Source organism: Erinaceus europaeus, chromosome 4, assembly GCF_950295315.1.
Source record: "Erinaceus europaeus chromosome 4, mEriEur2.1, whole genome shotgun sequence".
Lineage (NCBI taxonomy): Eukaryota > Metazoa > Chordata > Mammalia > Eulipotyphla > Erinaceidae > Erinaceus > Erinaceus europaeus.
The window spans coordinates 67,417,981-67,440,201 of NC_080165.1; the positions used below are offsets into that span (position 1 = coordinate 67,417,981).

The 22,221-nt window shown below is 47.6% G+C and overlaps 2 protein-coding genes and 1 pseudogene across 2 annotated transcripts in view; 2 read left to right on the forward strand and 1 right to left on the reverse strand.

The window, feature by feature from the left end:
- Positions 1–8,919, reverse strand: part of PEX6 (peroxisomal biogenesis factor 6) — a 14,563-nt gene extending 5,644 nt beyond the window's left edge. Inside the window, exons 1-3 of the mRNA XM_060190819.1 lie at positions 7,983–8,919; positions 5,210–5,373; positions 4,293–4,458 (exon numbers count right to left, since the gene is read on the reverse strand). Of these exons, the coding sequence (XP_060046802.1) occupies positions 4,293–4,458; positions 5,210–5,373; positions 7,983–8,864 (1,212 nt within the window). The 5' untranslated portion in view covers positions 8,865–8,919. The remainder of the gene's footprint in view (positions 1–4,292; positions 4,459–5,209; positions 5,374–7,982) is intronic.
- On the forward strand, positions 6,826–7,301 carry LOC103120073 (large ribosomal subunit protein eL22-like; annotated as a pseudogene).
- A 6,792-nt stretch (positions 8,920–15,711) lies between the features above and the next one.
- Positions 15,712–22,221, forward strand: part of PPP2R5D (protein phosphatase 2 regulatory subunit B'delta) — a 28,931-nt gene continuing 22,421 nt past the window's right edge. Inside the window, exons 1-2 of the mRNA XM_007530435.3 lie at positions 15,712–15,796; positions 20,523–20,600. Coding sequence (XP_007530497.1) covers positions 15,770–15,796; positions 20,523–20,600 — 105 coding nt within the window. The 5' untranslated portion in view covers positions 15,712–15,769. The remainder of the gene's footprint in view (positions 15,797–20,522; positions 20,601–22,221) is intronic.

Sequence of the window (22,221 nt, forward strand, 5' to 3'; positions counted from 1 at the left end):
AGCACTGCTCAGTTCTGACTTATGGTGGTGCAGGGGATTGAACCTTTGGAGCCTCTGGCTCGAGAGTCTCTTTGCATAACCATTATGCTATCTACCTCTGCTCTAAAAGCATGGATTTCTATGGTATATGAACTTTTGTGAACAGCGCTGTGCTGTTGGGGGTGGCTAGGGAGTGGGCGGAGGAGAGCAGCGATCTGCCTCAGCTCCCCACTTGGACTGATTGGAGTTATGGATGCCTGTCTCCATATCCTGCAGTGATAACCCTCAAAGACTTTTCTTCTGTGGAGAGCAGCTGGGAACACTTCAGTGAGAGGGGGCAAATCTGGCTCCTGTTGGCCTGGCCGAACAAGTGGAATACAAGGGAGACTACAAAGAGGGTCCAGCACCAACAGTGAAATTCTTTTCTAGGAATCACAGGAGTTTCCCCACAGGGTTTCCTTTTATAAAGTCTGAGGGAGGGAGGAAGGCTAAAACTCCCTGTCCTTAGACCCATCTGTCCACTCACTACTGCCCTCCTTAGGTTAAGGTCTGTCTAGGGGAAAGAACTAGGTGCCCAGTTCCTGGAGGGCAACAGGTTCTATAGGGCTAGAGCAACAAAGGGGTTACACAGGGCACTGTTGTGCAGGTAGCACAGCCCTGAGACCAGGAAGATTGGTCACTGGCAGATCCATAGTCTGAATGCTGACCAAGGATGAATCAGGCATTTCAAATCTTTCTCTTGGCAGCAGACCCAGGCTGGCAGGGCACAGACCTTCATCACAATAGCTTTTATGTCCCAGTTTCTGTAGGCTGGTGCCACCACCTCACTGAGATTTCCTTGGAAGTTGGTTAATGCATCTATCCATTGTTATTTCCCTTCTACTACATAACCACAGGAAATCAGTTCTGAACAGAACTGGCAGGGGCATATAGCTATACATAGCTTCCTCTCCACGTAAGCCAGAGCAAAGACTTCCTTGCTTTACCATTTTGTGTGGAACCTCTGTAATCAGAGTCAACAAGATAAGAAATGTTGAACTCCTTGTTTGGGATTCTTAGCTCAGTTCTTTTCTTTTCTTTTTCTTTATCTTTTTTTTTTTTTATTGCCACCACAGTTATTCCTAGGGCCCACTGCTTGCATGACAATTCCATCTCTCTTGGTGGTCCTTTTTTCCTTTCTTCTTTTATTTTTTGGAACAGAGAGAAATTAAGAAGGGAAGGGAAGAGAGACCCATATAGCACTGCTCTCCTGCTGTGAAGCCTCTCCCTCCTGCAGGTAGGGTATGGGGGCTTGAACCTGGGTTCAGGTGTACCAGCTGTCTTTTGCTCTACTTTTCATTCTGTTGAGAATAAGAAAAAAGAGGTGGTAGTCTGGGAGGTGGCACTGCGGATAAAGCATTGGAATCTCAAACATGAGTTTCCAACTTTGAATCCTTGCATCACACATGCCACAGTGATGCTCGGGTTTACTCCTTCTTCTCTTCTTCACCTGTCTCTCCTTAACACATTAATGTTTTTAAAAAGAAAGAAAAGAGCTGGTTAAGTGAATACACTACAGTGCACAATGACCCAGGTTCAAGCCCCTGGTCCCCACCTGCAGGGGGAAAGCTTCACGAGTGGTGAAGCGGGGCTGTAGGTGTCTCTTTCCCTCTCTATCCCCCTCCCCTCTCAATTTCTCTTCGACTCTAGGCTATAATAAATGAGATAAAATAAACATTAAAAAAGAAAGAGGGGTGGGGGTTAGATAGGATAATGGTTATGCAAAGAGACTCTCATGCCTAAGGCTTCAAAGTCTCAGGTTCAATCCCTCATTCCACCATATGCCAGAGCTGAGCAGTGCTCTGGTATTTCTCTCTGTATCTTTCTCTCTCTGCATCTCTCTCAAAACAAAAATAAATAAAATACTTTAAAAAAAGAAAAGAAAGAAGGAAAGAAAAGAGGGTGGGGTAGACAGCATGATGATTATGCAAAAAGACTCTCATTTCTAAGGCTCCAAAGTCTCAGGTTCAATCCCCCACACCCCCACACTACCATAAACCAGAGCTGAGTAGTGCTCTGGCTAAAAAAAAAAAAAAAGAAAAGAAAAGAAAAAATATAGATATGAAAAAGAGATGCCTCTCAAGGACAGCAGTCATCTCTCTCCCCACCTTAGGGAACTAGGACTACAAAGCAGCACTTGCCCACTCCATCAGTTAAGGCAGAAACCAGAGCCTTCTGCGGAGTAAATGGAAGGTGTGGCCTTAATCATGGTTGAGACTGAAAAGCAAGGAATCCCAGCTTGGTCTAGGTCATTATACCGTTTCTTTTTAATTATTTTGGATAGAGACAGAAATTGAGAGGGAAAGGTGAGACAAAAAGAGAGGAGGGGTACCTGTAGAATTGCTTTGCCACTTGTGAAGCTTTCTCCCTACTGATGGGGACCAGGGACTTGAACAAAGGTCCTTGTGCATAGTAACATGTGCACTCAACCAAGGACACCACTACTGGTCATTATGCTGTAATTTATTTATACCAGAATACTGCTCAGCTCTGGCTTATGGTGGTGCAGGGGATTGAATCTGGGACTTTAGTGCCTCAGGCATGAAAGTCTCTATGCATAACCATTATGCTATCTACGCGCCCCCCCCCTTTTATTGTTACTTTGTAAGACTGATTTATTTATAAAGGAGGTCGAGCTAGTGAACAGAACAGCGCTCTGGTATTAAGTGGTTCTGGGAACCAAACCTGCAAGCTTTGTCCTGCTGAACCACCTACCTGGCTGCAAGACTATTCCTTATTATTTTAATATATACACCTCTTTCTTTTTTCCCTAGGGTTTTGCACATGGGTAATATCAGTGAGTGGCTTTCCCAAGTCAATTGTTTGTTTATTTTATTTTTTTGTTTTTACTACAGCACTGCTCAGCTCTGGTTTATGGTGGTGCAGGGGATTGAACCTGGGACCCGGGACCTGGGAGCCTCAGGTATGAGAGCCTGTTTGCATAACCATTATGCTATTACCTCTACCCATTCTTTGTTTTGAAAGTGAGAGGAGAGACACTACAGCACTGTTTCACCATCCATTAAGTCCCACCTGGTGCTATCTATGGTGTGATGCTAGGGACTGTACCCAAGATCTCACATGTGCTCTACCAGGTAAGCTACTTCCTGGTCCCAAAACTATTCTTTTTTAAAAAAATAAGTTTATTTATTTATTTAATTTATTTATTTATGAGAAAGATAGGAGGAGAGAGAAAGAACCAGACACCACTCTGGCACATGTGCTGCCAGGGATCGAACTCAGGACCTCATGCTTGCTTGAGAGTCCAAAGCTTTATCACTGTGCCACCTCCCAGACCACAATTTTATTTATTATTATTGGAGAGACAGAAATTGAAAGAAGAGGAAATAGAAAGGAAGAGAGACAGATAGATTCTATGCAAATTCTATGCTCCACTGCTATGAACCTCCCCATCACTGCAAAACTATTCCTTTCATAGAACTGGCCTTGTACATGTGCAATTTTACCATTCTGGGCCCCCTTTTCATTCAGATACACAGAGAGATGCCACAGTACTGGAATTTCTGCCAGTGTCATAGCACCTCCCACTTGGTGCTGGGGCTAAAATCTCAGTCACATCCTAGTGATACAAGTACCCTATCAAGTGAGTTATTTCTCCACCTCCTGTAGACTGATTCTTTTTTTTTTTTAAGGAAGGAAATTAAATTTTAATTATAAAAAATGCGTAAAATACTTTTATACAAAACCACAGGAAAGATTGATTCTTAAGTTTTATTTCACCTGGCAAAACCAATAAGCAATTTGAGGACTAAACATTGCCCAAAGCAGACAGTGGTTCTTAGTCTCTTTTAGTTACCACTTGTTTGAGAACCTGAAGTTTATATGTATGTTCTCTACAGATCAACTTTTTCAGATAGAGAGACAGAGGGTATAGCCAGGGTGGTGGCACAATGGATAAAGCTGTTAGCTGCAAGCACAAGGTCCCAGGTTTGATCCCCAGCATTATATGTGCCAGAGCAATGTCTGGTTCTCTTTCCCTCTTTCATTTGGGGGGGGGGGGGAGGTAGCATAATGCTTATGCAAAGAGACTCATGCCTGAGGCTCCAAAGTCCCAAGTTCAATCACCCGTACCACCATAAGCCAGAGCTGAGCAGTGCTCTGATGAGAGAGAGAGAGAGATTATAGCACCAAAACTTCTGCCAGTGCAGGGGGATGGACTCAAACCTGAGCTGTGTATATGATAGACTAGGCACTCTGCAGGTGTACCATTATGCCTGCCCAACAACATGTCCCTATGCACAAAATTATTTAATATACACGTTGTGAGGAAAGAACTGTGGAACTACTACACTCAGGTAGACAATCCCAGCTGTAGAACAGGAGGCAGCTGCATACCTGGGTAGTTTCTCTGGGTTTCCTTCCAGGATCTCTACTTGCCCAACTGTTGGCACACAAAGAACATCCCCTTCCTGGACTGCCCTGCAACACAGCAGCACCCCTGGTCAGTTCACAACAGTAGTCAAAAGAGTAAGCCTGACAGATTCCCTCCTATGCCCACTCCAACATGCAAACTACTTTTTAGGAGCTTCCTGCACAGCCAGAGATCCCAAGCAGTTCCCCAAGGACAAATCAGGAATAGAACAAGCTGGGCTAATTGGCAGAGGGGCAAACCTATGAGGGGCAAAGCGGAAAGCTGGCTCTTTTTTTTTTGGGGGGTGGGCATTCAAATCAAAGAAACATCTCATTTTAGAGTACCTAGATTCATCATATAGTTCTGCTCTCTGCCTGATATACCATTATTGCTGAGAATATTACTTTCAAAAATCAGAGGTTTGGTATTTAGATGTAGATTCTATAGGGTAGGGGAGAGCAATGAAAGTGAAATCCTGGGGGCTGGGTGGTAGCTCAGTGGGTTAAGTGCACATGGCACGGAGCTCAGGGACTGGCATAAAGATTCTGGTTTAAGCCCCCAGCTCCCCACCTGCAGGGGAATCACTTCACTAGCATTGAAGCAGGTCTGCAGGTGTCTATATCTCCACGCCCCATCTTCCCCTCCTCTCTCCATTTCTCTCTGTCCTGTCCAACAACAGTAACAGCAACAACAAAATTTTTTTTAAAAAATGACCTCCAGGAGCAGTGGATTGGTAGTGCAGGCACCCAGCCCCAGCGCTAACCCTGAAGGCAAAAAAAAAAAAAAATGCTGTCCTTCCCAAAGGGATAAGCAGCTAACCTGGTTATCTGAAAGTGTCGGTAAAGAGCATGGTCATAATTTCCATTAGTGTTGTAGTGGGGAGAGGACACGATTTCAATGTGCAACTCTTTGGCAAACGGAGGCTCAGGCAGCACCGAGCAGCTTCCTTTGTCTTCTGGGATACTGCAGCTTTCCAAGTACCTCTAGTAGAGAAACAACAAACACCTTATCACCTTCTTTGCAGCAGTCAGGCTCTGCCCTATCTCTTAGCAGTGAAAACATCTACTTTCATCTCTGTCCTTCCCATAACCACAAGCCTTATAGGAGGTGAGACCTAGGGTGTCAGAGCTGAATACCTATATCCTCTGGAAAACAGAAGTCTTTTCTACTAGTGGATACCAGGAAGAGATGTCACTTTCTTTAAATGATTCTGGCTCTAAAAAAAAAAAAGGGGAGTCAGGCTGTAGCGGGTTAAGCACAGGTGGCGCAAAGCAAAGCACAAGGACGGGAGTAGGGATCCCGGTTCCAGCCCCCGGCTCCCCACCTGCAGGGGAGTCGTTTCACAGGCGGTGAAGCAGGCCTGCAGGTGTCTATCTTTCTCTCCCCCTCCTCTCTCCATTTCTCTCTGTCCTATCCAACAATGACAACAACAATAATAACTACAACAATAAAACAACAAGGGCAACAAAAGGGAATAAATAAATAAATATTTAATTTTTTTTAAAAAATCCCCAGAAAAGTTAATGTCATACCTGTGAGTTGACCCAGAGCCAGAGAAATAGTAAAGATACTTAATTCTCACAAATCCTTAAAGTAATATCAGGCAACCAGAGGAATTGATCTTAAGTGAACATTAAGCTCACTGAAGCTGAAAAGGCTGAGTTGAGTATTCCAGTAGTTTCCAGCCATTCAAGACATCTAATCTAATTCATGTATGTCCTATATTGTTTGATACCCGTGCTAACTGGCTATGCCAGTACTATCCAACAGAATGCTCCACAATTTTTCTGTTGAACTTTTCTATAGAAAAAAACAAACTTTCATGGTCTGGGAGGGGGTGCAATGGATTAAAGCATTCGACTCTCAAGCATGAGGAGAAATCAAGAGAGGATGGGAAGACAGAGAGGAGGAGAGAAAGACATCTGCAGACCTGCTTCACCACTGGTGAAGCCACCCCCCTGCAGGTGGGGAGCTGTGGGCTCAAACCAGGATCCTTATGCCAGTCGTTGCACTTTGCACCATGTGCACTTAACTCACTGTGCTACTGCCTGACCCCCTACACCAAAGGTAATTTTAAAAGAGAATCATTCCCTTGGAGGAATTTACTATATATATGATTAGGTGTTACGATAGATTACAGAATCATAATAAAGCAGAACAAAAGAAATGCCCTCTATAAGAGGAATAACCATCATTCTCCCTAGAAGTCAGGCTCTTGGGGCTGGGTGGTGGTGCACCTGTTTAAGCACACACATTACAATGCACAGGTTCAAGCCCCTGGTCCTTACCGGCAAGGGGAATGCTTCATGAGTGGTGAAGCAGGGCTGCAAGTATCTCTCTCTCTTTATCTCTATCTCTGCTCTCAATTTCTCTCTGTCTCAAATAAATAAATAAATAAAAACATTAAGGTAAAAAAAAATAAGTCAGGCCTTTCTGCCTCCGCTGTGGCAATGGCGCCTGTGAAAAAACTTGTGGCAAAGGGGGGGCAAAAAAAAAAAGAAGCAGGTTCTGAAGTTCACCCTTGATTACACACACCCTGTTGAAGATGGAATCATGGATGCTGCTAATTTTGAGCAGTTTCTTCAAGAGAGAATCAAAGTGAATGGCAAAGCTGGGAATCTTGGTGGTGGAGTTGTCACCATTGAAGGAAGCAAGAGCAAGATCACTGTGACTTCTGAGGTGCCTTTCTCTAAAAGGTATTTGAAATATCTCACCAAAAAATATCTGAAGAAGAATAATCTACGTGATTGGTTATGCGTAGTTGCTAACAGCAAAGACAGCTATGAATTGCGTTACTTCCAGATTAACCAAAATGAAGAAGAGGAGGAAGATGAAGATTAGAACTCTTTTATCTGGACTGCTTTGTATGAGTTATTGAATAAAACTTGGAAACCAAAAAAAAAAAAAAAAACTCTGCTAAACTCTGCTAGGTACACGAGACAAAATGCTATAGGAGGAAGTGATGCTAACTTTATTATAGTAAAACAACGAAAGGTTAGATGAACCTCAAAAGACAATAGTAGGATTTTAACTGACGAGGCTAGAGGATTAGGAAGGAATTTGAAGAACAAACCTGAGGGGGTCGAATGGTGGCACATTGGGTTAATCGCACATAATACTAAGCACAAGGACCCGCTCAGAGATCTTGGTTCGAGCCCCCACCCCCACTCCCGCTTCCCACCTGCAGGGGGAGCGGTTCACAAGCGATGAAGCAGGTCTGTGGGTGTCTCTCTTTCTCTCCCTCTCTATATCTATTCTCCCCTCTCAATTTCTCTCTGTTCTATCAAAGAAAAGAAAAAAAAAAAGCCTGAATAAAAGCACTTCGCATTACCCAGGACAATACAGGATACACTATAGCAATTCGACAAATAAATGAGAAAAGCACTAATAATCTGAACTTTCACTTGAATGGATGAATGCCCCTCCCATGCACCACCACACTATGCTGGCTTATGATATTTTGATTATATATAGAATAAATAAGATCTAGGGGGTAGGGACCTAAATGCTATGCTTCACAATTTTTAATTCAGTTAAGAGAAAGGCGAGCAGAAGAGGAGGAAGCATTCCTAGTCTTGGACCTGCATCCTACCTGAATTCTGAGCTCTCCCAGTTCCAAGGGATCACAGCCGAGATTAAAAGCCAGCGTGACAGGCACGAGGGCCAGTCCATCAGCGAGAGGTTCTTCCAGCTGCCCCGAGCTGGGCCCCAGCCTTTCAGAGAGGTTCCAGCGAGGCTCTAGGGCCTGCACCGTGGCCAGGTGTGGTCGAGAAGTGTTGGGTGACTCTCCGCCTCGGGTCACCCACACCCACTCGCCCTGGAAGAGGCCGAGGCTGCGGAGACAGCGCCGACTCACCCCCAGTGAATCGCCAGTCCCTCCCAGGACCCCCCGAAGTCGCCGGACAGTGCCAGAAGCCGCGAACGAGGACACCACCGGCGGGGGAAGGGGTCGGCTGCTGTCCCCGGTCTCCGGACCCAGTTTGGTCCGCCCACGCAGCTCAGTCACAGCCAGCCGCGTGCCTGGGCCGAGCAGCCCTTGCAAAGACGGCCGTGTCTCGAGCACCCGCGGTCCGGGCACTGGCAGGGCCTCTCCACGCCTCACCAGCAGCGGCCCGACTCGCGGTGAGAGCCCGGGGCCTGGCGAGGTGCCCAGCAGCGCCCAGCTCAGCGCCGGAGGCCGCCTCACGGGCCGCGCTCGCACCCGTGCCCCGGAGCCGAGGCCCAGGAGCCGCAGCAAAGCGCGGCTAACTAGCAGCTGCGGGGGCCCGGGCCCCTGCTCTGCTGTCCCCGCGGCCGGCGCCTCCAAGGCGGCCACGAGCAGCGACGGCCCTGCCGGACTCTCCCCGGCAGGTCGTAGGGCCAACACCAGGCCCAGCCCCGCTGCAGGCCATGGGCCTCCGGGTGGCAGCAACACTGTCAGCGGGGGTGTCTCCGTGGGGAAGGGGTCCAGGACCTGCAGGACCGCCAGCGCCATAGCGACAGCAGAGAAGCAACAAGGGAAGCACGGCTCCTGGAGCCAGATGACTGGACACAACTTCCGCTTCCGTGAGGGCGGGGCGTGGGAAGTGGGCGGGGCACGGCAGGCAGTGCGCATGCCCTGAGAAAGTGAGTCGCTCTTGGCTTCATCAGCCTGTGTCACTCAGTGTAGTTACCCAGCTTTTATGAAGCTGCACTTTGAGAGCGTGTTTACAGGAATTTGCCCTCAGCGCCTGCTAGGGGAATAGCGACCTCTCAACTGCCCTGCCCTATAACTTGTACTTAACAGTTAATCGAAGGATCAGTGAAACGGTCTGAACCAACTCAGCCCAGAGCTAGGAGGCACAAGTGGGATGTTCAGGAAGGAGCTCATTGCTGAGTGGAATTCCTAGTTTCCCACTCTGGAACTGTAAGCACTGAGGCTTGGAAGTAGTAGAGAAGGTTGCAGGAGGGAGTGATAGGATTATATAACCGTTTCTGGTGTGCTCAGAGATATGTAGTAGTTGCTGGCTGAACTACCATGTGAATCATTTAGCTCTGGAGTGCTTGGTGCTGCCACACCTGTTCCAACACATCCTACACAAAACCCACGTTCCACTGTTTCTTGTCCTGTTGTTTTATTCCCTCCCATCAAGCTTGAAGTGAGGACACACCGTGGTTGCTTTTTTGTTTCTCCAAAACTAGTTATTCTCCTCCTGCGCCCCCCCCCCCATCCTTTCACACTAGAGACCATTTCCCATTTCTACCCTTGAGTGGGGCAGACAACAAAGCAGTCAGAAAAAGTGTCAATAAGCACAGGATAAAATATCCCCCTTCCCACTTGTATTGTTAGTAAGATTCCATCTGTCTTCACCACCACTGCTCTGCAAATAAAATAAACACTGGTAAGACATACTTTCAGTTATTAATGATATATTTGCATTTAGAATCAATGGATTGGGGGCTAGGTGGTGGTGCACCTAGTTAAATACACACATTACAGTGTGCAAGGACCGGGGGTTCAAGCCCCAGCTCCCTACCTGCGGGAGAAAGCTTCACAAAAGGTGAAGCAGGGCTGCAAATGTCTCTGTCTCTCTTCCTCTCTGTCTCACCTCCCATTTCGATTTTCCCGTCTCTATCCAATAATAAGTAAAAAGATTTTTTTTAAAAAGATAGACTTAGTGGTCTGAGAGGTGGCGCAGTGGCTAAGGCAATAGACTCTTAAGCATGAGGTTCTGAGTTCAATCCCTGGCAGCACAACCAGAGCGGTGTCTGATTCTTTCTCTCTCTCTCTCCCCTCCTATCTTTCTCATTAATAAATAAATTTTTTTATTTATAAAAAGGAAACATTACAAAACCATAGGATAAGAGGGGTACAACTTCGCACAATTCCCACCACCAGACCTCCATATCCCATCCCCTCCCCTGATAGCTTTCCTATTCTTTAACCCTCTGGAAGTATGGACCCAAGATCATTGTGGGATGCAGAAGATTGAAGGTCTGGCTTCTGTAATTGCTTCCCCGCTGAACATGGGCACTGGCAGGTCAATCCATACTCCCAGCCTCTCTCTCTCTCTTTCCCTAGTGGGAAAGGGCTCTAGGGAAGCAGAGCTCCAGGACACATCGGTAGGGTCGTCAGTCCAGGGAAATCTGGTCGGCATCATGCTAGCATCTGGAACCTGGTGGCTGAAAAGAGAGTTAACATACAAAGCCAAACAAATTGTTGAACAATCATGGAATAGTGCAGATGAAGTGTTGGGGGGGGGGTCCTCCATTTTGTAGATAGCTAGTAGGCATATTTTAGTTATACTTCAAAGGGCCTGTAGCTACACTAGTGGTTTTTTTTGTTGTTGTTGTTTGCGATGTCTGGTTCTTTCTCTCTCTCTCTCTCTCCCCCTATCTTTCTCATTAATAAATAAAATCTTTAAAAAAAAAGATAGACTCAATTTATTGGTCAGTGGCATTCTACTTTTCCTGAACTTTGCATTCTCTCTCTCTCTCTTTTATTTATTTTTTTATTGCCAGCAGAGTTATTGCTAGGGCTCGGTGCTGGCACTACATATCCACTGCTCCTGGGAGGCATTTTTTCCCTCTCCCCTCACCCCAATTTTTTTTCTAAGATAGGACAGAGAGAAATTGAGAGGGGGCAAGGAGATAGAGAGAAGGAGAGACCTGCAGATAGACATCTACATGCCTGCTTCACAGCTTGTGAAGTAGATCCCCTGAAGGTGGGGAGCCGGAGCTCAAACCCAGGTCCTTATGCTTGGTAATACATGCATTTTTGGACTTAATCGAGTGCACCACTGCTCAACCCCCTGAACTTTAGATTCTCTTCCAACCACTGCTCAGCTTTCTCCTTTCCTTTGCAGAGGGCCATCTTGAAGTAGTTTTCTATTTTGAATATTATATATTGCTGAAACTTTGAAAGTTGAGCATTATAATTACATGGTCTTACTGCCCACTGATATAATTTTAAAAAATGGTATTACATTTATTTATTTATTGGATAGTGACAGCCAGAAATCAAAGAGGGAAAGAGGTGATAGAGAAGGAGAAAAACAAAGAGACACCTGCAGAACTGCTTCACCACTTGTGAAGCTTTCCCCCTGCAGGTGGGGTATAATTTTATTTTTTTGTCTCCAGGGTTATCACTGGGGCTTGGTACTTGCTCTACAAATCCACTGCTCCTGGAGGTAATAGTTTTCCATTTTTGTTGTTGCTGTTGCTGCTGTTGTTGGATAGGACAGAGAGAATCGAGAGAGGAGAGAAAGACAAAGAGAGGAAGAGAAAGACATCTTCAGACCTGCTTCACTACTTGTGAAGCGACCTCCCCCTCAACCCCCTGCCCTGCATGTGGGGAGCTGAGGGTTCAAACTGGGACTCTTGCACCTGTCCTAGTGCTTCACACTATGTGTGCTTAATCTGGTGCACCACCATCCGGCTCCCATAACTTTTCTTTTTTTTTTTTTTTTATTGTCACCAGGGTTATTGCTGGGGCTCAGTGCTGGCACTACAAATCCACAGTTCTCCTGCCAGCCATTCCCACCACCCTCCCCCCTTTTAAAAAGCATTTCTTTTAAATTTTTAAAAAATCTTTGTTAGTGGATAGAGATGGCCATAAATCCAGAGGGAAGGGGTGATAGAGCAGGAGAAACAGAGAGATACTTGCAGTCCTACTTCACCACTTGCAAAACTTTTCCCCTGCAGGTGGGAACTGGGGACTTGAACCCCGATCCTTGTACCACCCGGCTCCCCTTCCTTTTTTTTTTTTTTTGCCTCCAGGGTTATTAAGCTGGACCTTGGTGCCTGCTCCTGGAGGCCATTTTTCCCATTTTGTTGCCCTTGTTGTTTATTGTTGTTGTTGTTATTGCTGTCATTTTTGTTGGATAGAACAGAGAGAAATCAAGAGAGGAGGGCAAGACAGAGAGGAGGAGAGAAAGAGAGACACCTGCAGATCTGCTTCACCGCCTGTGAAGCGACTCCCCTGCAGGTAGGGGAGCTTGGGCCTCGAAACCGGGTCCTTGCGCTTTGCACCATATGCACTTAACTCAATGTGTTACTCCCTGGCCAGCCCCCTCCTAATTTTTATTAGATAGGTCAGAAAGAATAGAGAGGAATTAAGAAAGGATGGGGAGATAGAGGGAGAAAAAGATGGACATCTGCAGAACTGCTTCTCAGCTCTTGAAGGAGACCCCTTGCAGGTGGGGAGCAGGGGCTCAAACCCAGGACCTTGTGTAATATGTGTGCTTCCCAAGGTGTGCCACAACCCGGAACCCTCATTTAAAATTTTTTTAAATATTTACTTATGAGAGAGAGGAAAGAGAAAACCGGAACATCACTCAGGTACATGCTATGCTGGGAGTCAAACTCTGAACCTCATGCTTGAGAGTCCAGCGGTTTATCCACTGAGTCACCTTCCAGGCCACAAGAAAATATTTTTAAATGTCTACTTATAGTTCCTGGAGATACTAATCTCTCTCTCTTTTTAAGAATTTGTGGGTGGGGGTATAGCATAATGGTTATGCAAAGAGACTTTCATGCCTGAGGCTCTCAAGTCCCAGATTCAATCCTCCACACTGCCATAAGCCAGAGCTGTCCTATCCAACAATGACAACATCAATTACAACAATAGTAAAAAACAACATATCCTAAAGAACCCAACACCCATCCAAAAAGATTTGTGTACATATATGTTCTTGGCAGCTCAATTTGTAATAGCCAAAAGCTGGAAGCAACCCAGGTGTCCGACAACAGATGAGTGGTTGAGCAAGTTGTGGTATATATATATATATATGTATATATATATATATATATATAATGGAATATTACTTAGCTATAAAAAAAAGGTGATGTCACCATTTTCAGCCAATCTTGGATAGACCTTGAAAAATTCTTGTTAAGTGAAATAAGTCAGAAACAGAAGGATGAGCATGGGATGATCTAACTCTCAGGGAGCAGTTGGAAGACAAGATCAGAAAAGAAAACACAAGTAGAACCTGAACTGGAATTGGCGTATGGTACCAAAGTAAAAGACTCTGGGGTGGGTGGGTGGGGAGAATACAGATCCAAGAAGGATGACAGAGGACCTAGTGGGGGTTGTATTGTTATATGGAAAACTGGGAAATGTTATGCATGTACAAACTATTGTATTTACTGTTGAATGTAAAACATTAATTCCGCAATAAAGAAATTTAAAAAATAATGAATTAAATAATAACAATAATAGCTAGATGATCTAATGAGGAAAAAGCTTATGAAAAACACATAAATTCTACTGAGAATTGAAAATAGGATCCTCAAATAAACTAGTGTGAAGGAAAAATAAATAAAAAAGGCACCAAAAGGGAAAATAAATAACTATTAAAAATTATTTTTTTTAAAAAAAGGTGACTGCTTTACACAGTATTAGATAAGCTGTAGGCCTCAGCAATATGGTGCTCTTTGAAACCTTGGGAATAGTATAGGCAATACATCTAGTGTTCTGCCAAAGTGGGTACCCATATAATAGTAATGTATATCTATAGGGGTCTGGTGGTGGTGCTTCTGGCTAAGCACACATATTACAGTGCACTAGGACTGAGGTTCAAGCCCCTGGTCCTCACCTGCAAGGGAAAAGCTTCATGAGTGGTCTAATAGTACTGAAGGTCTCTTTCTCCCTGCCTCCCTTTTCCCTCTCAATTTCTCTGTCTCTACCCCAAATAAATAAATATATGTGTATATTTTTAAAATATTTTATTTATTCCTTTGGTTGCCCTTGCTGTTTTATTGTTGTAGTTATTATTAATGTCATCGTTGTTGTATAGGACAGAGAGAAAGGGAGAGAGGAGGGGAAGACAGAGAGGGGGAGGGAAAGATAAGACACCTGCAGACCTGCTTCACTGCCTGTGAAGCGACTCCCTTGCAGGTGGGGAGCTGAGGGCTCCAACCGGGAGCCTTACTCCGGTCCTTGTGCTTTGTGCCACGTGCGCGTGCGCTTAACCTCCTGCGCTACTGCCTGACTCCCAATAAATAAGTATTTTTTAAAACTCATTTTATTTTTATTTATTTATTCCCTTTTGTTGCCCTTGTTGTTTTATTGTTGTCATAGTTGTTGGATAGGACAGAGAGAAATAGAGAGAGGAGGGGGAAGACAGAGAGGGGAGAGAAAGACAGACACCTGCAGACCTGCTTCACCACCTGTGAAGCGACTGCCGGGGGCTCGAACCGGAATCCTTACGCTGGTCCTGGCGCTTTGCGCCACGTGCGCTTAACCCACTGCGCCACCGCCCGACCCCCTATTTGTTTGCTTTTTTTCAGAGCCAGGACCTTGTTACATATACCTTTTCACTGCTCCCAGTTGCTTTTTTCATTCATATGCACAGAGACAAACAGTGAGAGAGGTAGAGACAGCAATGCACAGGAGCTTCTTCTGTAACATAGCACCTTCAGGTGTGGTGACAGGACTGGAATCTGGACCTTGGGGCATGCTAAGGCACAGCTCTATCCTGTGAGCTATCTTCCCTCTTTATGAACCATTACACTGTATCTTAATTACTTGGTCAACTTCTCTAGGCTGGCTGCTAACTCCTTGGGGGCAGAAACTGATCTTAACTACTAGGAAGGTGGTTTGGACAGGGTGAGCGTGTGTGTGTGTGTGTGTGTGGGGGGGGTACGGTGTTTTTCAGGATACTCAACAATAAGATTGCTTTCAATTTTAGCTGGTTCTCCAAATCCCAGGATAGAACATGGCAGCAGAAACTGGGATCCTTTTTTTTTTTTTTTCCCCAAAGTTACACAAACACGGATTTCCAGCTCATCTCACCCGAATCCCGCCTGGCTAGACTTCCCCTGTGATCCTCTGCAAGTCCTGTCCAGAGAAACTGATGCCTTCGGGGAATCTTGCGGAACTCTAATCCACCGGGCATATGCAATTAAGACTACTTTACCCTTCATTCTATAGATTATTTCCTGCCATTCGGACTGGGCGGAGTGGCAGAACGGCAAAGGAGTGACGGCCACTGGAGAAAGAAAGAGCTCCAAGGGCTGCGAAGAAAGGCTAAGGCCGACGCAGAGCAGACGCCGGAGTGCGGCACTGAGTGCTCTGCTCCGGCTTCCTTTAACCCCGCCCCTTTCTCCAAGCCCCACCCCCGTCCGGGCGGGACCTCACCCTTCAGCCAATTCCGGGCCCGGAACCCTGGCGGTTTGTACTCTTCCTTCCCAATGAGAAAAAAAAAGGAAGCAGCTTGGCTCCAATGACCAATCCGAGGAGGCGGCGCCTGGTTGTCAGGCAGGTTTGTAAGAGTTCGGGCCAATTGGAGGCGCAGACACCCCTCGACCCGGGCGCAGCGCGCAGGCGGTGGCAAAGAGACGCCGAGAGGGCCGAGTGCGGCCGAGCAGGAGCAGGAGCGGGGCTGCAGCAGCTGGGCCGGGTCCGGACGGGCCGAGATGCCCTATAAACTGAAGAAGGAGAAGGTAAGCGTGGCCCTTTTCCCCCGCGCCTCCGCCTTGGGGCCTGCACGGAGCTCTGGGAGGGGCCCGAGCCAGGCCCGGGACAGCCCCAGACTGACCCTCCCGTCCGGGCCCCGCAGGACTCCCCGGGGCCAGCCCTCCGCCCCCGCTGCTGGTGCACCCCCGGCCAGTGCCCCAGCCGGGAAAAGGCCCATCACCTTGCCAGGGATAGAGTCGCCCGACGTACACCTCCCTCTCTTCCTCCCTCCACCTACCCCTGGTCCAGCGAAACCTCCCTCTAAGATCTGCCCCGCTCCCGGGTCACTCCCCGGCCCCCCACTCGGCTCCCCCTGCCCCCCACCCATTTGGGACAGCCCCTCTTTGAAGGCAGCACCTCCCTCCAGAACTACCCCCTTCCACACCCTCCCCCGCCCTGCGCTGCCGCTTCCCTCCTCTTCTCGCCCGCCGGGGCCAGGGCAGGGCCGGCCTTCTTCACTGTCCCCTACAGCCTCTTCTCCCTGCCCGCCAAGCTCTCTGACCTAGAACAGCTCTGCTTTCTCTCTCCTCCACCCAATCTGGCCTAGGCCCCTCCCTCCAGTTCTTCTTTCGCACAGAACTTGTAAGCTAGGACTGAGCCCTTCTGTTGATGGAACCTCAGAACGTCGGTGCTGGAAGCAACCTCTGAGCACATTCAGTGGCCGCCCCTCCGGGGACAGATGAGAAGACTGAGACCTGGTATGGGATGGGACTTGTCCAAGGTCACACAGTCAGCTGGAGGCCCAGCTGCAATATCAGGTCTCTGACTTGAATGAAGGTTTAGCAACCCACTCCCAGACTCATCCCAAACCCAGCCCCTTTGCTGGCTGAGAGTAGGCCCCTCCCTTGATTCCTAATTCTAGGCTAACCTTTGTATCTTGTTCCTTTTTTGCACCAGTGCTGGATTTCTGCCTTCTTGTACACTGTACTCAAACCGGGACTCTGTCCTCACTGGAAGAATGGTCTTCCTCCTTCCCCCAAAGACCAGCCACTCCTGGTTGCCCATGCCTTTGTCCTGGTGAACTGACACAGGCTGTGTGGTGTCTTGATCTTGCCTTTTTACTTTGCTCTTCTACCTTCATACTGCCTTCCCCTGTTTCTCATCCCTGCCTTTCCCTACCCTCTATTTCCTGCTGTTGCTGAGGTGACTCAGGTGTGGTTCCTTTGAGGTACAGACTCACACAGAGGATGCTAGGATACCATTTTCAGCCTCCTCCAGCTTCTCCTCCCCTGGGGCTGGCCCCTTGTGGTGGTGGCTAGCACTGGCCGGGTGTCCCACTCACCCATTTTCTGACCCCAGAGGTGACTTCATTTGGTTTGTCCTCTGATTGAATGGGTTGCTGGGTTGCCATCTCTGATCTTACCTAGTAAGCTCTGTCCCGGGGCTGTAGAAGATTGGCCAGGCAGTTTGGATTTGAGGCTGTCACCATAGCCTCCCAGGACCTATGCGTAGGGTTGGTGATGGTGTACTGGGCCCTGAACCTTTAGTGTGTTGAGCTGGATAGGAGTGTGGGTCTGTCCATGGGGAGTGGGCCTGCTGAAGAGGTTTGAGCCGCTTAACTGGATAGTGGATGCACAAGTCCATCACTCCCTCAAAGAGTGTGGAGAGGCAGGAAACCCAGGACTAGCTGCTGACGTCCATATTCATCTGTAATGTTCAGTCAGCACAGCAGACCTTTCTCTACTGGATGATTAAGAAGATGAAAAATCTTAATTAGACTTGCTAGGACAATAGGTCTAAGTATTTGGTTGGGAGAGAATGTTGTTGGCAAGAGATTGGGAACATGGGACCGAGCATGAGTCTCTCTCTGCTTTGGATTTCTAGTTGCATTTGACCCCCTTCAGTGGTTGGCAGGTCCTCAGAGGGAGGGAAGTGACAATGCAAGGGAGGCTTGCTGGATGGGCTGTGGGCAGAAAGGAGCAGTGGGTGTGGGTGAAGGGTTTTTACAGCTCATCTATCACTTTTTCCTTTTCTCCTTCATCTCTGCTAGTCTTGATCCTGGTCACCATTCCTGGCCTACTCCCTGAAACTCTCTGAACCCTTGGTCAGGAGGGAGCTCTCCCTCCTCCCCCTGGATTTGCAGAACACTTGGTAGGTCACTTAGAACCGTTTATGTTCCCTTGACCTGGTGCTGGTTGTGGGCAAGTCTTTTCTCCCTCGAGACAGTAAAAACTAAACTCTGTTTTCATTTGGCATTTCTTCTGCATACAATAAGCTCTCAGTGGATGGGTCTATTGCCTCTTCCCCATTCATTGACATCTGGGACTTCATTTCCTTTAGGTTGCCAGGGAATGTGTATGCCCTTGCTGCCTCCTGCTTTCTTCTTGTTAATAACAGTAATGCATTGTCAGGCACTAGCATTTTCATGGGCCAGGTACTGCATTAAAGGGAATTAGCTACTAGGACTGATGTACTCAATAGATGAAGAAACTGAGGCCCAGAGAGACCAGTTAGTTTGTCTGTGTTTATATAGCTAGTAAGTGTTGGGCCTGGAGACGAGGACAGGCTCCAAATGGTAAGTGCCACCACATAGCACAGTCCTGTTTGGCTGAAGAATGTGCACTTCACCTGTGCTACAGGAATCAAAGTGCAAGGATGCTGGTTCTGATTTTGCCAGCTCACGCACACGTACACCCACATACACACACACACACACACACACACACACACACACACACTCTCAAAGGCAGCTGGGATTGCAGCTGGGATCTCTCTTAGGTGTGGTCTCTGGGAAATAGATCTGAGTGCAGTGGGGAAGGTGGAGAAGAAACAAAAAAAGAATGAGGGCTGGAGCAATAGCATAATTGTTATGCAAAAGCCTGGAGGTCCCAGGTTCAGTTCTGGGTACCATCATAAGCCAGAGCTGAGCTGTAGTTAAGAGAGAAGGAGGGAGAGGGAGAAGGGGAATGGGAAAGGAGCTTATGATCAGGTAAGAGATGTGACAAGCACAAAGACAGGTAGGAGGAGCCCACAGCTAGGAGGGGAGGGGAGGGGTGTTGTGCCTTGCCTGCACCTCCTTCACCCTTTTCTTCTCCCCCCACTCCTATGCTCTGAGCCACTCCCAGGCTCCTGGGTGAGGGGTCAGTGTGGCCAACATGGCCAGCAGGCAGTAGGAGAAGGCTCAGCCCACAGAATGAACCCCTTCCCCCTCTTGTGGGACTGCTTGGAACTGTTCTCTTCATACCTGAGAATCAGTGACTTTCTCCCCACCCCCACAGAGCCTTCCCCCTACTCCAGCCCACACAGAACTCTCTCCTCCCTGAAATCCGTGTACCCTGTAGTCACAGTCACTTTATTTAACACTTCTCACTTGAAGGGGCTCTGTGCTGTTGAGTTGCAGAATCTCAGAGCTAGGAATGCTTCCCAAGGTCCTCGAGTCTAGTCCTCTTTGAAGGCTTGAGTCCCTTGCGTGTGCTGCTTTAGAGGAACCACAAGTACTCCTCTGTTTGGGGGTGCTCGGAGTTGGGGCTCTCAGCCTCATTAGGCAACTGCTCTGGGAGAAAATTCCTCAATGTTGGTAGCCACAGCCGGTCTTCCTGCCACTTCAGTCCTCTGCTCCTGGGCCTGTGGCTCCACAGAGCACAAGTTGCATCTTTAGTCCACATGGCAGCCCTTCATTTATTTGTAAAGAGCCCTCTGCTCCCCCACCCTCCAGGACTCCTCCCTTCCATTGTTAACTTTCTCAGTTCCTGCAGCTGTTGCTCTCAGGACCTGGTTTTTGAATCCAATCCCAGTATGGGTTGTATTTCCCCCAAAGAAAACTAGGATTTAAAAAAAAAAAGAAAACTAGGATTTTCTTTGTCCCTGCCTGTGTCTGACACAGACTGAGTTAGCTTGTCCAGGATGACCCCAGCAGTGCCCAGGACAGGGGCTTGGGGTTGCCATCCCTTTCCAAGTGCTGAGCACTCCACTCAGGCCTCTTTGCGACTGCGCAGAAATGACTTGTATTGAGCTTGCAGTCAGCCCTAAATCCCCACATCTTGTTCACGTTTCCCCAGCCTGGCCCTGTTGCAGTTGCTTTTTTTGGCATGAGACATAAGGAAGAGATGCCGGGCAGGCCAGGGCCCAGAGCCAAATGGTCAGGTCCCCATGGGAAACTTGGGACTAGTACTTACTCTGTCACATTTCAGGGCCCTACCCCATCCCTGCCCCTGTGCCTTACCCACCCAGGGGCTCTCGGGACAAACCCTTGACCTGTTAGCACCCCTGGGCTCTACTGATTATGCCAATAGCACCTTTCGTCTGGGTGCTGTTTATGACACACAGAAAAATGTCTCCAGGTCTTTCCAGATGGCCATGAGGGGAGAGCAGTGACTTCCCTCCTGCTTGAGAGCCTCAGGCACCCCTCTGCCTGTGAGCCAGACATCAGTTGCCAGCCTGAGCAGTTTGTTCCATATTGCCCTTCCCTTAATAGGTTCTTCCCTGATAGAAACCCTCTCAGGCCCCCGCCTTCTGAGGGAAAAGATCATCATGTGTAATTATTGTGTGCTAGGGATATCTTCCTAACTAGACTCTAAACTTCTTGAAGGAACTAAATCTCTCTGTGTGTACAGCTCTATCCCACCCTTGGGCTAAGTGTAAAGTAGATGCCCATTGGTTCTAATTGTTTGATTCCATTGAGCAAAGGGTAACTTACAGCAGAGACCCAAGGTGTCCAGAGGAGACTTCTTCATTCTGGCACCTGTTGACTCTACCCGTATCTTCTCCCTACAGGAGCCCCCCAAGCTCGCCAAAGGCACAGCCAAACCCAGCAGCTCAGGCAAGGATGGTGGAGGCGAGAATACGGAGGAGGTAAGAAATAGGGGCACAGCCCTAGAGATGGTACAGTCATCAGGGCCACTGGTTTAATGGCTGGTGTGGTAAGGGAGCCTGTAAGGGGCCAGAAGTTAAGAGGACTAAAGAAAAGGAGGCTATCACTGGCTATCTGGGAGGAACTGGACAGCCCATCTGGAATCGCTTCTGACAGGCTTTCCTTGCAGATGAGCTTGGACCAAATAATTTCTCCAGGACTGGAGAAATAGCATACCAGTTATGCAAAAAATATTTCATGCCTGAAGCATAAAGATCTCAGGTTCAATCCCCAGCACCACCATAAGCCAGAGCCAAGCAGTACTCTGATAAAACAATAAATAAGCTCTCCAGTGATTCAGACTCCCCAAGAATCCTGTGGAAGTTGTTTCTGCACTTACCAACTTCCACATTGTTGAGAATTCCCTTTGTGGGGCCATGCAGTAGAGCACCTAGTTAAGTGCACATAGTACTATGCATAAGGACTCATGCAAGGACCTGGGTTAAGCCCCAGCTCCCCACCTGCAGCAGGGACACTTCACGAGCGGCAGAGCAGGTCCGTAGGTATCTGTCTTTCTCTCTGTCTCTCTCTCTGTCTCTTCCATCCTCTTAATTTATGTCTGTCCTATTGAATAAAATAGAACAAGAAAAAAAAAAGAATTCTTTTTGTTCTTTTGTTTTGTTTTGGTTTTATGAAGTGTGAAAAGCTAAGGGCTCCTGAGATGAATGAAAACTGCAGACAGGCAGATAGATGCCTAAGGGGGTGACAAGTGACTCTGCATGACAATAGGTGAAGAGTGGCGGGTGGTGGGGCCAGGCAGTGCCACCCAGTTAAATGCGCATATTACCAAGCCCGAGGACCTGGGTTTGAGCCTCTGCTCCCCACCTGCAGGGGATTCTGCTTCACAAGTGTTGAAGCAGATCTGTAGGTGTCTTATCTTTCTCTCCTTTTCTCTATTTCACCCTCCTTTCTCAAATTCTCTCTGCCTTGTCAAATAAAAATAAAGCAGAAAGAAAAAAAAGAGGAAAATATGGCTGCTGGAAGTGGTGGAATCATATTGCCGGTACTGTACCCCAGCAGTAACCCTGGTAGCAATAAAAAAGGAGAGAGACAGAGACAGACAGGTGGCCCTGCGTGAAGCAGGGCAGGGCCTACTGCCCTTGGTACTGTACTCATGGGTGCTGCTGAAGGACAGTCAGGAGAGGAGGTGAGCACAGCAATCTAGGGCTGTAAAACAATAAATGGCAAGTAGAGAGAGCACAGAGGGTGGAGTGACGTCTGGAAGTCCAGAGTTTATATGTGAAAGGTTGGGAACGTGCTTGTGGGATGCTTGGGACAGTGAGCCACCCTGTCAATCTGTCTAGCAAACTCCCATGCCGCCTGGGAGCGGTGAGCCTTGCTTTCACCACTTCCTCATCCCTGTTCTAAACTGTTCCAAGGAATGGAGGAGTGCAGGACGCACATGTCCCTAATGATGGACGGGTCATGTGACCTTATGGGGAGAAGAGATGATTAACAAGTATTTGTGATGGGGCTAGTGAAAAGACTCACTTGGATAGTTGCGCTGCATTGCCGTGTGCATGACCCAGTTTTGAGCACTACCCCTGTAGCACTAGGAGAAAC